Below are 15208 nucleotides of genomic sequence, written 5' to 3'. Positions count from 1 at the left end.
ATTTGTAACATAGTGTTTTGGAACCCTTCTTACCTGCCAGGATTTTAAATGATGCAGAAAGAGAACTGTTAAACAGCTGGATTGTAGCACAGAAAATGGCATTTATTTATACTTTTTAAAGGAACAGGTAACTGTGGTAGATATATTAGGGGTTTCTGTGTTATGTGGACCTCTTTATCAAATTTTGGTTTGGAAGCTGGAGTTCCTCCTTAAATTAGTAGCCCAATTTGGCTGGAAACCTGCTAACCTGGCAACCCTGACTGGCAGCTACATTAGTTTCTAAAGAGAGGCGGATGCCTTTTCAGTAATTAAGAAAATATGAAATTACAAAAAGTAACTAAAGAGTTTAATGTTGATCCATCAACTGTCTAATTGCCCTCCTTTCCTATTATCATTTAGCACAGTGATCTGTTACAATAATAGAGCAGCTACTGTAGGCACTGATAACTGCAAACCTAACTGAAATGATAATTATTTAGAATCTCACTTAGTTCATATGGTAGAAATCGTATCAGGGCAGTTATAAGAATGTGTTAACTTTGTTCACTTATACTCCCTGTCCTCTACTCACCCTTGTTTTATTTTTTGTTCACAGGGAATAAGCGTCATATTCAATGTTGCACTTGGATTGTTAAAAGTGAGTATGTTGTGTTGTCTGAGCCGACAAACCAGAGAACCAGTGTAGCAAACACTGCTTGTGCTGAACATGGTTTATTTCGGGAATCCATGGCTTTTGATATTTCTTGCACTTGCGTAATAAACCCAACAACAACTGGGGGGCAGCAGATACAGAGGACTTCTCAGTTGACGGGTGATTTATATTAAGCAGCTATTTAGGGATTGTCCACATTTAGATTCACTTTTAGTATAATGTAGAGAGGGATATTCTGAGACAATTTGCAATTGGTTTTAATTTTTTATTTGTGTTTTTTGATTTATTTATCTTTTTGTTCAGCAGCTCTCCAGTTTGCAATTTTCGCAATGTGGTTGCTAGGGTCCAAATTACCCTAGCAATCAAGCACTGATTTGAATAAGAGACTGGAGTATGAACAGGAGAGACATGAATAGAAAGATGAGTAATAAAAAGTAGCAATAACAACACATAGCCTTACATAGCTTACTGCATTTGTTTTTGTTGTTGCAAGAAACCTTTCAGATTCTGCACAGACTGGTAGAACGAAATATCTCCCTGAGACTGTTTCTGCCAAAGATGGCAATAGTAGGTAAAGCTGTAGCTACAGGTAAGGGATCTGTTATCCAGAAACCCATTTATCCAGAAAGCTCAGAATTACAGAAAGGTCTTCTCCTATAGACTTCAGTTTAATCAAATAATCAACATTTTTAAAAATATCCTTTTTCTCTGTAATAATAAAACAGTACCTTGTACTTGATCCAAACTAAGCTATAATTAATCCTTATTGGAAGCAAACCGAGTCTATTGGGTTTATTTAATGTTTACTTGATTTTCTAGTAGATGTAAGGTAGGAAGATCCAAATTATAAAAAAAAAAATCTAGCATTCCGAGCATTCTGGATAACAGGTCCCATACCTGTATTGATATGTCCACACATATCAAGAGAAAAAAAACTTTACATGGGGTGGACTTTTTCAAATGATTGTATATGTTCATCTTTACATAACTAAACAGAATCTGAGAAATGTGAATTACATTCCTGTAGGGCCATGTCGCCTTTGCAGTTTTTTTGCAGATTTGTTTTTACCGGGGAAACAAAATGTTTCAACCTAATTGGTCACCCCTATAAGTTGTAAAATTTAGTATAAACTATATATTATGTCTACCAATTTATCTGTATTTTCTGTCTTTTATATATATATGATGTACTTCCACAAGGCCTTGCTAGTCTTTTTAATGTATTAAATAAAAATTGCTTTTCAGACTTCTAAAGATGACCTACTCTTGACAGACTTTGAAGGAGCTTTAAAATATTTTCGAGTTCAACTTCCCAAGCGATACCGCTCTGAGGACAATGCCAAAAGACTGATGGAACTAGCCTGCAGCCTAAAGGTAAAAGGCACCGTAGCTTCTTAGATACAAACGCCTCTATTCGACATTTCTGGCTTCTGTTATTATTTAGTTTTAGCAAGTGTTAGTTTGTGAAGCCTAATATTAGTTAAAATGTTCTAATGTTAGGACTCAAGCAGCCATGTGGTAAGTATAGTTGTAGTCTTTTGCCAACTTTGCTGCCGATGATTCAGTTCACTGGGCTCTACAAGGCGTAGGGGAACTTTGCGAAAATGAATATTTAATATAAGCTTCATCATACTGAAATAAGAAATTTATTAGAGCTCATTCAAATAACCGATTCCAGTACATACAAATTCTAATAAAATAACTGCCTTTCGCACAAATCCTGCATTTAGATAGACATGATGTCTGTTGATTTTAATAGAGCGAGCTCTAATACATCTTCTAGGCAAAAGGAGCCCCACTGTAAGATATATTGAATCTAAGTGTCAATGAATCTGACACCCAACTGCTGCATGAAGAGAGAATGAAGAGAAACAGATGCAGAGGGAGGGATAGTGACAATTAAATTAGAGTTTTTCAGAAATTATGCAGAATATTTCATTGATTGTATTTAGAAAGTTTCTTAATTCACCATGATGAAGCGTATATTAAATTTTCATTATTGTGATAGTCCCCCTTTAAGGTTGCTTGAAGCTGAGAATTCATAGACTATTGGCCTCATTTATAATGCCCCATGATGTGTGCAAAGTGCTACAATTGCCCATTTTTTTGCACTTTGCACACTGCAGGCACTGAGCACTGAATTTTTGATCCAACATGCTGTGCAAAGCAGCAACCCTGAGGTGCAAGTGTTCTTTAAGTAAGAACTAAGGGGTATGCCTTTGCACTTGTGACCCAGGTGATCATAAATTACCCCTTATGTGTGCAGGAGTTCTACACAAAGAATAAAGTGCCCCTGTTGTAAGGGCAGTAGACACATCGGTATGCATACTTATACCAGCATAAAATACTCAACTAATGAACATAGTTCAGCTTAATGTTTCCTTCAAAAAAGTTCTCTTTAGTGGCGTGATGGTGCTGCCACTAGATGGATGTCAGTAAAGACACTTAGTGAGCCATATCCTCTTCTGTTTATATCACCTATTTAATGCTGACACATTGCTATAACGAAAGGAACATATGTCCTCCAATCCAGTGTTCATCCACTCAAATTGGAAATAATGGAAGAAAGAATACTTTCTGAATCCAAAATCTGGGTCAGCAATTCTAAAAACACACATAGAAGCTTTAAGCTTTGTAAAGCTTTAAGTTTCTTTATGATTCTTTTTGGATGTAGCTCAGAGCCGGATTGGAGTAAAAAACAGCCCAGTCTGTGCTGAGACCTGCCGCGATAAGCATACTTGCGGCTCTGGCGGGTACAAATCGGCCCATTACACCTGTAAATGGAGCGGATTGCCAGTCCGGGCCTGATGCAGCTGGACTCTTACCAAAATACTTTGATAACACTGTTCCCTCATATATAAATGAGCCACAATTTTCCTATGAATGATAATATATATAATATAATTTAATAGAGTAGCCACAGATGTCTGATAAGTGCTGTACATATTTTTTATTAGTAGAGCAGTACTTAAAATGCACAGGTTCAACCACGGACTCTGTCAGTGATGCCTTCAGCTCTGTTGAGGCTTTCAGTTCTCTTGAAAAGCAGTTAATAATGCAGTAGATTTTGTTTCAATACAAGGATATCCTGTCTGATCATTTAGTATGCCTGAGAAACCTGCGTCCAGCCTGTTTCTATTTGCTGATTCACGTTTGTAAGTATCTGCTGATTACAAGGCCCTGTATCTCCTAGAATTTTTTTACTTCCCACCCCGGATAAAACAACATATTCTGAAAACAGAAACTCCTATCCTGGAAGTTAGGTTTGTGTTTCTTTTTTGTCTTTTAAACCAGGACTCTTATAATGCACTTTCTCCTGTTGCAGTTATATTATTTGCTTCATTGCCTTTGGCTGAAAGCTACAGTTTTACCTCTTCATTATCAGTGAACATGCGTCAGACACCATCCAGTTATTATGTGTTTAAAGGTTGTTTAGCAAATATGACATTTAATAAGACATTAAAAAATATGTATACAGGTATGGGACCGGTTATCCAGAATGCTCAGGACATGGATTTTTCTGGATAATAGATCTTCCCCTAATTTGGATCTACATACCTAAAGTCTACTAGGAAATCATGTTAACATTAAATACAACATACAACATAAATCCAATAGGCTGGTTCTGCTTAATTTTATCTTAGTTTGGATCAAGTACAATTTACTGTTTTGTTATTAAAGAGAAAAGGGTATTCATATTTAAAAATTTGGATTATTTGGATAAAATAGAGTCTATGGAAGACAGCTTTTCCGTAATTCGGAGCTTTCTGGATAACGGGTTTCCAGATAACGGTTGGGTTTATTTAATGTTTACATGATTTACTAGTAGACTTAAGGTATGAAGATCCAAATTATGGAATGAATTATCCAAATTATGGAATGATCCGTTATCTGTCCCATACCTGTACACAGTACAGATGTGAATACTATACCACTTGTTGTAGTGACAGGCAGCTGGTTTTTGCTTCTTAGTGTTTCCTTGTATATATTCAGGCCCGGACTGGCAATCTGTGGGTTCTGGCAAATGCCAGATGGGCTGCTGTGTGGTTCAATAGAAAGATACCATATAGTGGGCTGGTAGGGGGCTGTTTGGGCCTCTGTGTACTTGAATGGCAGGGCCTATTTTGACTCCCAGTCCAGGCCTGTATATATTGTAACATACTTTGAAGTATTGTTTTCCGTTTGCCAATAGGTATTCTTGGCAGTTGTAATCAGACTTGTTCTGCAAACTGTCTTTGTGTGTAGGGTCCTTTCCCTTTTTACTCCACTGCATTCAGTTTAGTTGCTTTCACTGTTCTAGTTTCTTGTTTCATTGTTTTATTCTATTCCTCTTTCAGCTATACTTGAATATATAGCTGGTAACATTCATCACTGTAAGCCTCAGTTGTATGTGTGACCTGTGTATGATTCAGTATAAAGTAAATGTACTCGTAAAGTACATAACATCTATTGTAATTAGACTTGAAATAGGCTTGCCTGTGTGAAGTCTAATTTCAAACCAGGAAATTGGTCGTTGTAAAATGTTATAGAAATTTGTACACAGATTTAACTTCCGTTGGCAGGAGTATAAATTTAATTTCACCTGTACCCAGATACATATTTTTTTTTCTTTTTTTTTTTTTTTTTTTTCAATACAGATTAGCCAGAAAAAGCTCAAGAAATACGAGCGGGAATACCACATGATGAGAGAACAGCAGGCGCAGCAGGAAGACCCAGTGGAAAGATTTGAGGTTGCTTTCAATTAAGAATATTCCTGAGATGCAAACTTCATGTATTTAAACAGGGCTTTAGTTGTCCTTTTAATGAAAAAATATATATTATATACTGTGTATATATGTATATGTATGTATATATATATATATATATATATATATATATATATATATATATATATATATATATATATATACGGTATATATATGCACGCGCACACACGCACACTCACACCCCCCCCCCATGGCTAGGAGCTTCAAGATGTCCCCATACTAGAATTATTATTAACATGTATTTGTATAGCGCCAACATATTGCGTAGCACTGTAAAGTAAATGTGATTATACAACTAAATCACATGAATTATATACATAGAACATATATAGAGTTGCATACATCACAATCAATACAAGTACAAAATAGAATAGAGTGTGTTCCCATCTGATACACAGCACCCGCTAACAGTGTCGGACTGGCCCACGGGGACACCAGGAAAACTCCCGATGGACCCTCCTGCTTTAAAACATTTGGCATATTTCATGGCCATTACCTATTTCTATGAGAACAAAGAGACTAAATAGATTGAATAATAGATTATAGCATGTAAAGAAAAGAAACTAGCAGAATAGAGGTTGCGTGGGAAGAGAAATTATAATAGTACTGAGAGTGGGCCCCTGATCTAAGGTCTTTTGGTGGGCCCCTGGTCTAAGATTTTTGGGTGGGCCCCTGGTGTCCCAGTCCGACACTGCCCGCTAATGCAAAGTATTGCTGCCTGACAGAGCACTAAGAGCTTACTTCTTGGCCACAGAATTGGCCTGCCCCAGAGGTCAGCCCACTTCTCACTTCCAAAAGGGGCCAATTGCAAGAAACTGCTCCATTTACTGCTATGAACCCCTAGAAAAAAAGATTTCTTCTTTTATAATCCAGTTATGTTTTTTTTAGCGTGAAAATCGTCGGTTGCAGGAGGCAAACATGAGACTGGAACAAGAGAATGATGATCTTGCCCATGAGCTGGTCACTAGTAAGATAGCACTACGTAAGGATCTGGATAATGTAAGACTCTTTCTTATACTCTATTTATTTAACCTTTTTTCTTTCTTTCTTTTTTTTTTTAAAAAAGCAGGATACCATTTTTGGATTTTTTGCCGCCAGTCTATTAGTCCATTTGTTAGTCCCTTGCTGATAGGAGTCTGAAATCTTCACGTATTAGGTGTCATTTACGAACAATTCTGTATGCTGCTATAAGGCTGGATGTATGCAGCAAACTCTAAAGCTTATTGAAAAGTTTTATTAGAATACCTTACAGAAGCCAGTCTCCATAGACTTTTATGGCCAAGCAGTGTTTTGGTCTTCTACTTTTGCAATTGATATTCTGTTACCCACAGCCATGTTTAATTGTGTAGCTCACAGCAGATTTCTGCTTTCCTTCTTGGTGTGCAAAGACCTGTGGCTTACCCCCTGGATTAAAGAGAGACAGTGGGAGGCATGTAGTTGTCCCTCTCACCCTAATTTGAGGAATATAGCTAAGGCAGACAGTAAGAACAGGTGTCTGAGCTGCGCCTCCTTCGGCTAGTGCCAGAAGATTGTGGATCTTGGCCTGCTGAGAAATGCAGGCAGAGTATCTGCTCCCCAGCTGGAAGCATGTCTCCACTATGTCCTGTAAACTCTGTGATCTCATTGGTAAGATGTCTAATATATAGGAGAGTTTTCTAAGTATCTTATACTTTTATTCATTAAGCATGCTAAACAGTAGATCATTTAGTTTCATGGTCTGGCAGGTTCCTGTATCTATTGTAGTTCATGTAATATCTAATCCCCTCTTAGGTAGTTCCAATGAATATAAGCCAGGGTAGCCAAGTTGGCCAATGGTTCCGTTCATATTTGTGGATGTCCTCCATTTCTGATGTCCATTCAGCTATTGTAGGTACCGTTGTTTTCCATTTTCGAGGTATAATTATCTTGGTCGAGTTCAAAGCATATTGCATTAGGGGTTTCTTGTAAGAAGAAACAGAGTTTTCATTATGGTGTAAAAGAATAGTTGCCGGGTCTTTTGGTATTGTCAATTGTAGTTCAGTATTGCAAATGTCAATCATTTTAGTCCAGAAAGTTTGTATCTCTGCACACTACCACAGTATATGAAATAATGTGCCCGAAGAGGAGCCACAGTGCCAGCATTTATCCGAATTGCCTGGGAATATTTTGTTAAATTTGAAGGGTGTGTTATACCATCCTGTGATGATTTTAGAGTTATTTTCTTGAATTCTACAGCTCCTTTATCCTGTAAAGGATTTCAAGATAATACCCTCTATTTCTCATTCAGTAAAAGTTTTGTTCAGAGCTTTTCTCCATTTTTTGAAGTGAGATAAACTTTGTAGGGGAGTAGCCGATTGGGTTCCCAACCTTTTATACCGATGAGGGACATGTAAATGTAAAAAGACTTGGGGAGCAACAGAAGCATGAAAAAGGTTTCCAGGGGTTGCCAAATAAGCCCCTATGCATACTGGTAGTGTACAGGAGATTCTGTTTGAAAGTACACCTGGACTTTTTACTTCCAAAACTTGCCTCCAAGCCTGGACTTCAGGTTGGGGATCACTGCCTTAAAGCAAGAAAATAAATAAATATTTTATTTGGACAAAGAGATGAGACCTGCAAAAGGGGAACGTAAGTTTGTAAGCTTAAAGCATATTTTTTGGAAAATGTCCATATGTTTTTTATACATCTATTATTTTAAATACCACAAGGCTGGTACTTTGCTTGCTTTAGCCCAGTCTGCATAGACGAAGGCTTGGGAGAAGAAGTTTGGAATGAGCCTGCCTGAAAGTAACAATAGTTACTTCCAGCCTCTAAACTAAGGAAGGAATAGGTTGTAGTTTGTTTCTATTCAGATTCACAATTTCTCTATATTCGAGTCATGGACCACTCTGTTAATTGTAATCAAAATAAACAGTCATGCTATCAAATCTTAAATGTACAAGCTTACACTCTTAGGAATGGCTGATTGTCCAGTTTGTTATTACATAACCTCTTGTTTTTATCTTTTGCAGGCAGAGGAAAAATCTGATGCTCTTAATAAGGAGTTACTAATGACTAAACAGAAGCTTATTGATGCAGAGGAGGAGAAGAGACGCCTAGAGGAAGAATCTGCACAGGTTGGTCAGATACTGTAAACTGCAGTTAATGACTAACCCTTTTAATTACTAACCCTTGAGGCGGCTCTGATTTCATGATAAACATGCTCCTATGTCTATATAATATCATAGAAGCATATTGTGAGGTTTGCATGCTTACTAAAATGATTGATTATGCAAAATTACAGCCTCATACTCAGTGTAAAAAAAATAAGAGATTTGTAACGCCCCAAAAAAACTCACCCCCTGGTGCGTTTCACTGTAACTTTTTAACCAATTGTATTTTTGTCAGCTGAAGGAAATGTGTCGCCGGGAGCTCGATAAAGCAGAGTCTGAAATCAAGAAGAATAGCTCGATAATTGGAGATTACAAACAGGTACAGTAAAGTTACACACAGGTACTAGCAATGCCCTGACCCCTTTCTAATCTTCCAGTGGGAGAATATGTTAGGTACATCACAGTATTTCCCATACAGTACTTGATACACGGTCCAATAAGCTGCCGACTTGGTCTGTCGGCAGCTTTTATCGGCCCGTGTATGGCCACCTTTAGTTGAATATCTTTATAAAGTGGCAAAAACATTCACTGCAGTGTCTACAATGTCTAGGGTCTGCTTATCTCCCCCTGGTTGTCCTTCAGTTTGTACTGGAAGGTTTGTATTATACACCAGTGATATAATGTCTCCTTACCCTGCAATGCATCCCCCAAGAACTGGTTATCTGTATGCTAACTGATATAGTTCATCTCATACTCTCATAATAATTCACAGATATGTTCCCAACTAAGTGATCGTCTTGAAAAGCAACATTCTTCAAACAAAGCAGAAATTGAGAAGATCCGGGTAAGTTCTTGGTGTTTTTTTTTTTTTTTTTTGCATAATTACATTGATGTGAACACATTCAGCTGTCAATCAAATATTGTCTGCCACTCCTCTATGCCTGTGGCATAGAGGCGGGGCAGACAATTACTTTCACTTTCCATTCAGCACTTCATAGATGTCATTGCTCTCCACATATCCCCCCGTTCTCTTTACCATTTAATTGTGTAGCCAGGGCATGGGGATGGACATTGCGATCCCCATTCTGGTGCACAAACAAGATTCTGAGATGATGCAAGGCTTGCCTTAATAACAGTGTGCACAAAATGGTTGCTGCCTGTTTGCTATAATTTTGAAATCCCAAGCAAGATTCAAATAATTGATATAGTGTAATTAAAGTTCATTTGCTTGACTAATGTGATAAAATAGGATTTTGAATAATTTTTAATGAATTTTTTTGGGTGTTGGGTCCCCTTTAACTCGTCATGTAGATCAGCCCATGACTCTGGGCATGCTTGGAGTCATACTTAGATTGTAAGCTTTACAAAGCAGGGACCTCCTTCCTGTCCCTTATATGACTTGGCCCTTAATCTTTAAAATTTATAGACCTAAAAACATTTATACCCAAGGGACTTACACAAGGGTATCTAAGTCGCTTAGAACCCCTTTCTACAATATTTTGAAATTTTATAAAGGTTTCAGATCAGTAGTATGTACCTCTGTGAGGGGCACAGCAGTGAAAACCATCTTTGACATTCTGTATTCCTTTGTTTTGATTAGCAAAAGGTAGATGGATGTGAGCGTTGCAGAGAATTTTTCAACACAGAGGGTCATTTGAAGCCTGTCAGCATTTTGAAGGAGAGCTTCACCATGGAGGACACAGATGAAGAGAAAGAGTCTCTGAAGAACCAGCTGCGGGAGATGGAGTTGGAACTGGCCCAGACCAAACTGCAGCTGGTAGAGGCAGAGTGTAAAATACAGGTTTGTTTGTATTTAAAAGAAGGTTAGAAAATAGATGCTTAATAATATATACTGTATGCATTCATATTTGGAACTGACGTTTCAGGGTGGATGTGGGAAATTAACAATCTAAAAGCTCAAGGTTGAGTGGTTGATCGGATAGACAACTGTTTGGTGGGGCTAGGCATGACACAGTTGTCCTGGTCATCAGAAGAGCCAAGGGCAGACAGAGCGTTGGCTCAAAATAAAACAATAGATCAGCATTCAGTGCTAGGGGGAATGACAAAACAAAAATCTAGAGCAAGAAGATTGATTACAAGTAACACCCGTTTGTTATAAATCAGCTACTTATTAATGTGCCATATACCACACACATAGTGATTCAGACTTCCATGGATTTAAATCAGCATGTGCTTTTTCCATAAAACTGTGTCAGCTTCCCTTCCCCAGTGCAGGTGGCAAGTTTTTAGAAGTGAATTCTAAAAAACAGATATCATTGGTCTCAGGGAGCTTTCCGTTTTTTCTCTGTAAACATATTAAGAAGCAGGGGCACTACCCTTAGTTTAACGTTTTTATTCTTCATTTAAAACAGTATTTCACTTACACAGAAACATTTTTGTCAGAGCATATAGTAAGGTTAAATTGTCACCCAGTTCCCAGACAGAGTACTTCAGTGTACAGGTATGGGATCTGTTATCCGGAAACCCGATATCCAGAAAGCTCCAGAATGGTCATCTCCCATAGACTCCATTTTATCCAAATAATCAACATTTTTTAAAAATTATTTTCGTTTTCTCTGTAATAATAAAACAGTACCTTGTACTTAACCCCAACTAAGATATAATTAATCCTTATTGGAAGAAGAACCAGAATATTGGGTTTATTTAATGCTTACATGATTTTCTAGTAGACTTAAGGTATAAAGATCCAAATTATGGAAAGATTCATTATCTGGAAAGCCACAGGTTCCGAGCATTCTGGATAACAGGTCCCATGCCTGTACTAAGATATAATTAATCCTTATAGGAAGAAGAACCAGAATATTGGTTTTATTTAATGCTTACATGATTTTCTAGTAGACTTAAGGTATAAAGATCCAAATTACGGAAAGATCCATTATCTGGAAAGCCACAGGTCCTGAGCATTCTGGGTAACCGGTCCCATGCCTGTATAGGTAACTTTTTGAGGGAATGGTGTCTTGCCAGTGTCTTGCTTCCTCCTTGTGTTCCAAGTTTGTGGTTCCACTACGAACTGTATTGAATGTTAAGTTTGCCCGATGTGATCTTCCTCAGAGGCATCCTTCTTGATCCTGCTTTCTTTTATTTATGCGTCCCTGTTGTCGTAGAGACACGCTCCCCTCTCATGTTTTTCATTTTTCTTTCACAATACGTCTACATGGCAAACCTTTTACTCCAAGCTCCCTTCTTATTTAAAAATAGATTGTGCCCTGATATTATTTCTTTCACTAATAAATGCAGGCATCAGTAGGCATCTTCTAACCGATAGTGACAATCAGGCCAAGGGCAGACAGAGCGCTGGCTCTGGTGCTCTCATGATGCTTATTTTTTTCAGGCTGAGAGAAGCAGATCCACTCTGTGCGCCGTCTCCATTCATTTGAATAAAATCTGCTTGTGTGCAGTCACACGCAGTGGAGCTCATGCCAAATACGCGAAAGCGGGCATTTTCAGGCTGACCTCCGATTTGCTCTGCTGCGTGTGACTACACACAAATGGATCTTATTGAAATCAATGGAGATGGAGCACGGAGCGGATCTGCTTCGCTCAGCCTGAAAAAAATACGCATTCTGAGAGCAACAGAGCTGGCGTTCCATCTGCCCTTGGCCTGATTGTAACTATAGGTATAGAAGATGCCTACTGATTTTATGTAAAGCCACAACAATGTTCAACCTAGAAAATTGTATATCTTTGGAAAATACACGTCGAGCCAAATTGGTATAAAAAGGCCTTTCTACCCCAAACTACAAAATGGCATAATTGTTCTAAACTTAGTGCATCATATGCAGGGTTGATCCGTGGGCTGCTGCCGCCTGAGGCAGCAACCCTGATGCCGCCCCGCTCTGCGCTTAAAAGTTTATCATCGGAGTGAGTCAAAAGGGGCTACATCGCGAGCGCATACTGCGCTAAACCGGAAATTCGGCTCTTAAAGTTACAGGAGGTGGCTTGTTGCCGCCCATTGTAACTGCCCGTTCACTGCTGTCTGAGGCAAGGTGCTCACCTTGCCTCATGGCAGGAACGGCCCTGATTATATGCCTCCTGTATAATTACATATAAAAAAATGTCAGGGGTCCTCTGAATAGTTGGGAGACCTGTTAAGGCACTTAAATGAAAATATCACACACATAATCTTGGCGACACAAATCTGTCTTATCTGTGTTGCTACACTCATAGCTCATGGGGCATAACAATCTGAGCATTACCTAGTTTTTTTGTTGTTTTACTTTGGTTTGTGTTTAACTGTTGTACATTGCTGGTATTGGATTCTTCTTTAATCAATGCTGACTGCACAACAGCATATGCACCCCTATATACACTTTGAGATATCATTTGTTTCTGTGTCTAAAATTGTAATTCATATTTCTTCTGCAGGACTTGGAGCACCATTTGGGCCTTGCTTTTAATGAAGTACAAGCTGCAAAAAAGACCTGGTTCAACAGGACCATCAGCTCCATAAAAACTGCCACGGGAGTGCAAGGAAAAGAGACCTCTTAATGCATCAGCCCTTGTAAAACCACATTCTGAAACCTAATGCCTTCTGTTGCCTTCCTTGGCCAGATGTTTTGGTTTGCCTACATGTAAAAGGACCAGAAGAGCAGCATGGCAGGAATGTAGAAGGGCAGCGTCTATCCCTCTCAAATGATATTTAGGCAACCCCGTGGTCTCTAGATTTCCTCTTTGCAGTCCACATAAAATTTAATCTAACACTTACTAAGGGGTCTCCTATAGGATACATCTAATTTCTTATCACAATTTCATTCAATTTACAAAATTACTCTATAGCATTTTATATCAGGGACCCCAAATGGTGGTATGGGCATTCATTCAGTGCCTGCCTGATCTTAAAAACAGCTATGAATTCACTGGACCCCCTATCTAGAACCAGGCAGATAAACTAGTATTTAATATTACTTTAATATTACTTTAATAAGCCCATAATATCATTAATTTCTATTAATTTCTAATGGAGGTTCCTGCTCTGTGCCCAACGTGTTTGTGTTGCTGCTCTGTGACTGTATTTCTCCATTTATTTTAATCTAAAATGTATTGCTGTACATTGTTTTCATATTGGCTTTTGACTTAATGCATTGGCTTCACAAGGGACTTTGCTGCAGAATCTGCTGTTACAAGATCATACGAATGGAACATTCTTACAACTTACTCCACCTTTACTACTGAAATACAGAATTTTCTGTATCCAAAAAGTGGATTGCTCTTTCTTGCAGCAAAGGGTAATGTGTCTCAGGAGAAGTAAATGAGGTACGAATTTCACTTTAAAACATACACATCAGAGGGGCCTACTTCATATGTAAAACTCCATACATAATAACTGGTATATTTATAAAGCTGTGTATTTCTCCAATCCATGAAGAGCAGCAATTTTTTACTTTATGAAATATACTCCATTATTTTACAGCTTTTCAGACCTGTTGTGGCCTTTTCAAAGTAAAGGCAAACATTCCAGCAATGGCAAGCATATCTTTTACTCGGCACTTTTCAACTGCGCTCTGGAATTTTACAAATAAAAAAAAAAACCCCCACACACAGCTTTATAAATACATTAAATTTTATTTGATGATGCCTGGAATTCGGATAACGATTTGTGATGGTGTGCTGTACTAGAAGTCTTCTGTTTTCTATGTAACAAATAAGAAGAAATGCTCATGACCCTCACAATTATTTAGAAGCGTTATGTAGAATTTACCGGTCAGCAGGGTCCCTTAACGATTGCTTGACTTCAGCGTGACAAAGGGAGCACACGTACAACAGTTGCGGTGTATCAAAGTACCTCCAAAGTGTTTTATTGCGGAGAATAAACCAAACGTTTCAAGGGCTTTGCACCTTTTTCTTCAATGATATTGCTAACAAATCAACCCCCAAACCATAATGCATTAAATACAAACACAACCCGCCCTCCACCGAGTTAATTTTGTGACGAATGATGTAATAATACACCTTCAACAACGCTTCTCATCATTGTTAGAACTAATGCAGTCGTCATCTTGCCAACCAGTCTGGGAAAAGTCCACACCATCTTGCCAACCGGATGACACTGCAGCTCCCCTGATTGGTCAGGACCGTTTGATGTTCTTCTGCCAACCATGTACGCAATCTTGCCAGCCAAGGAGAGTGTCCATATTTTCCAGTTAACAAGTGCTGGATCAAAGTGTATGTATCAAGACATTTTTTTGTGCAAATAAATCTCCAAAATAAAAAAAATAAAATTAAATGTGTCTAATCATATAGGAAACACATCACCAGGAGGGCACACCACATAAAGTGCCTGCCCACAATGTACAGTGTCTCACATTTATTGGATCGCTTTTTCTTAACCATAAATCACATATAGAATATTTTTAAAGGATAAGTAAACCTTACTGCTATTCTAAGCACTTTTGCAATGTACTTTTGTTATTTATTTTTTATTCTAAAATATTAAAGGATATATGTACTGTTAACATGAATGAATTATATTACAATATCGCCACCTGCTGGTCATTTTCTGACCACCACTTATTCAAGGAAGAAGTCAGGAGAAAGAAAGAAGGCTTGTCTGATGTTCTTCTGGTAAGGAAAAAAATAGAAACCTTATTATGTCTACTTACCAGAAGAACATCAGAGCAGCCTCTTTCTTTCGCCTAACAACTTCGTCCTTAAAGGGGAACTATCGCGAAAATGAAAATGTAATATAAACTTCATACTGA

General features: G+C 38.1%; 1 protein-coding gene across 5 annotated transcripts in view; it reads left to right on the top strand.

The window, feature by feature from the left end:
* The window catches only part of rabgap1.S (RAB GTPase activating protein 1 S homeolog), a 124189-nt gene extending 109863 nt beyond the window's left edge, over positions 1–14326 (top strand). For all 5 annotated transcript variants that reach the window (XM_018232866.2, XM_018232867.2, XM_018232868.2 and 2 more), the window contains 9 exons: positions 596–637; positions 1898–2026; positions 5290–5382; positions 6307–6417; positions 8409–8513; positions 8785–8868; positions 9262–9333; positions 10090–10290; positions 12876–14326. In XM_018232866.2, the coding sequence (XP_018088355.1) occupies positions 596–637; positions 1898–2026; positions 5290–5382; positions 6307–6417; positions 8409–8513; positions 8785–8868; positions 9262–9333; positions 10090–10290; positions 12876–12998 (960 nt within the window). In that variant the 3' untranslated portion in view covers positions 12999–14326. The remainder of the gene's footprint in view (positions 1–595; positions 638–1897; positions 2027–5289; positions 5383–6306; positions 6418–8408; positions 8514–8784; positions 8869–9261; positions 9334–10089; positions 10291–12875) is intronic.
* Positions 14327–15208: the final 882 nt, after the last annotated feature.

The sequence above is a fragment of the Xenopus laevis genome, chromosome 8S, assembly GCF_017654675.1.
Source record: "Xenopus laevis strain J_2021 chromosome 8S, Xenopus_laevis_v10.1, whole genome shotgun sequence".
NCBI classification, from domain to species: Eukaryota; Metazoa; Chordata; class Amphibia; order Anura; family Pipidae; genus Xenopus; species Xenopus laevis.
Note: the sequence above shows the minus strand (reverse complement) of the source record. Positions and strands in the feature narration are given on the sequence as shown.